Source organism: Acanthisitta chloris, unplaced genomic scaffold (assembly GCF_000695815.1).
Source record: "Acanthisitta chloris isolate BGI_N310 unplaced genomic scaffold, ASM69581v1 scaffold3175, whole genome shotgun sequence".
In the NCBI taxonomy this organism is placed as follows: Eukaryota; Metazoa; Chordata; class Aves; order Passeriformes; family Acanthisittidae; genus Acanthisitta; species Acanthisitta chloris.
Genome location: NW_008675199.1, coordinates 57,738 through 58,690, shown reverse-complemented (window position 1 = coordinate 58,690; position 953 = coordinate 57,738). Strand labels below are relative to the sequence as shown.

Genomic DNA, 953 nt, shown 5'->3' with positions numbered 1-953 from the left:
GTGTCTGTCACAGGTGGGAGCCTCTCCAAACAGGATTGGACCATCCAGTGGCCCACGACAGAACCAGGGAAGGAGAACAGCCCCGGGTGCCAGCAGGAGCTGGGGCAGTGGGGCAGGACGCACCTCTCGCAGAGCCCCAAGGTCCAACCCAAGTGTGGGCAGCACCACTGCCACGTGGGCTCACCCCACGGACCCATGTACACCCACGTGGACCGACTGACCGTGGAGGGTCACCCAGGGCTCTGCCCACCCATGGAGTCCGGTCACCGCTCCCTGCCACCCTCCCCACGCCAGCGACACGCTGCTCACACCAACATCGTGACCACCATGACGCCGCCGGGAACGCCACCGGTGCGACGGAGGAATAAAATGAAGCCCCCTGGGACACCACCGCCCTCATCTCGGAAACTGATCCATCTCATCCCTGGCTTCACCGCGCTGCACCGGAGCAAGTCCCACGAGTTCCAGCTGGGGCACCGCGTGGATGAGGCACACACCCCCAAGTAAGTGGGTGCCCCGGGGTGCTTGTGCATGTTGGGGGGATGAAGCCCATCCCAGCTCCTTTGGAAAAACTCCTTAATCCCTAAATCAGGCCATGGTGTTTCTTTTTCAGCTTTGAGGTGGAAAATCCTTTGCAGATCTGGCAGGCAGTGGGAATGTTGTGGGACAGTGTTTGCTCTGCTCCCCTGGTACCTCATTTTGGGACTGTGAGGTGCATGGGGAGCACTGAGGTGCTCCATGAGCACTGGTCAGCAAAGCCCTGGCATGCCAGAGGGTGGAATGGGTGGGATTTTGCAGCTATAGCATGGGGCTGGCCTTAAGAGCTGTGTGTGTCTGCATGTTGGAGTGAGATGGGAAGAATAATCTTCCAGCTGAACAGTGGATATATGGATATATATAGACTTATAATAGTTTATATTCTTGAGACCTCCTAGTGGTTTTTTTCCCTCCCT

The 953-nt window shown here is 57.7% G+C and overlaps 1 protein-coding gene across 1 annotated transcript in view; it reads left to right on the top strand.

The window, feature by feature from the left end:
• The window catches only part of KSR2 (kinase suppressor of ras 2), a gene marked incomplete at both ends in the record, with an annotated part of 68,097 nt that overhangs the window by 9,414 nt on the left and 57,730 nt on the right, over positions 1-953 (top strand). Inside the window, 1 exon segment of the mRNA XM_009075628.1 lies at positions 14-503. Coding sequence (XP_009073876.1) covers positions 14-503 — 490 coding nt within the window.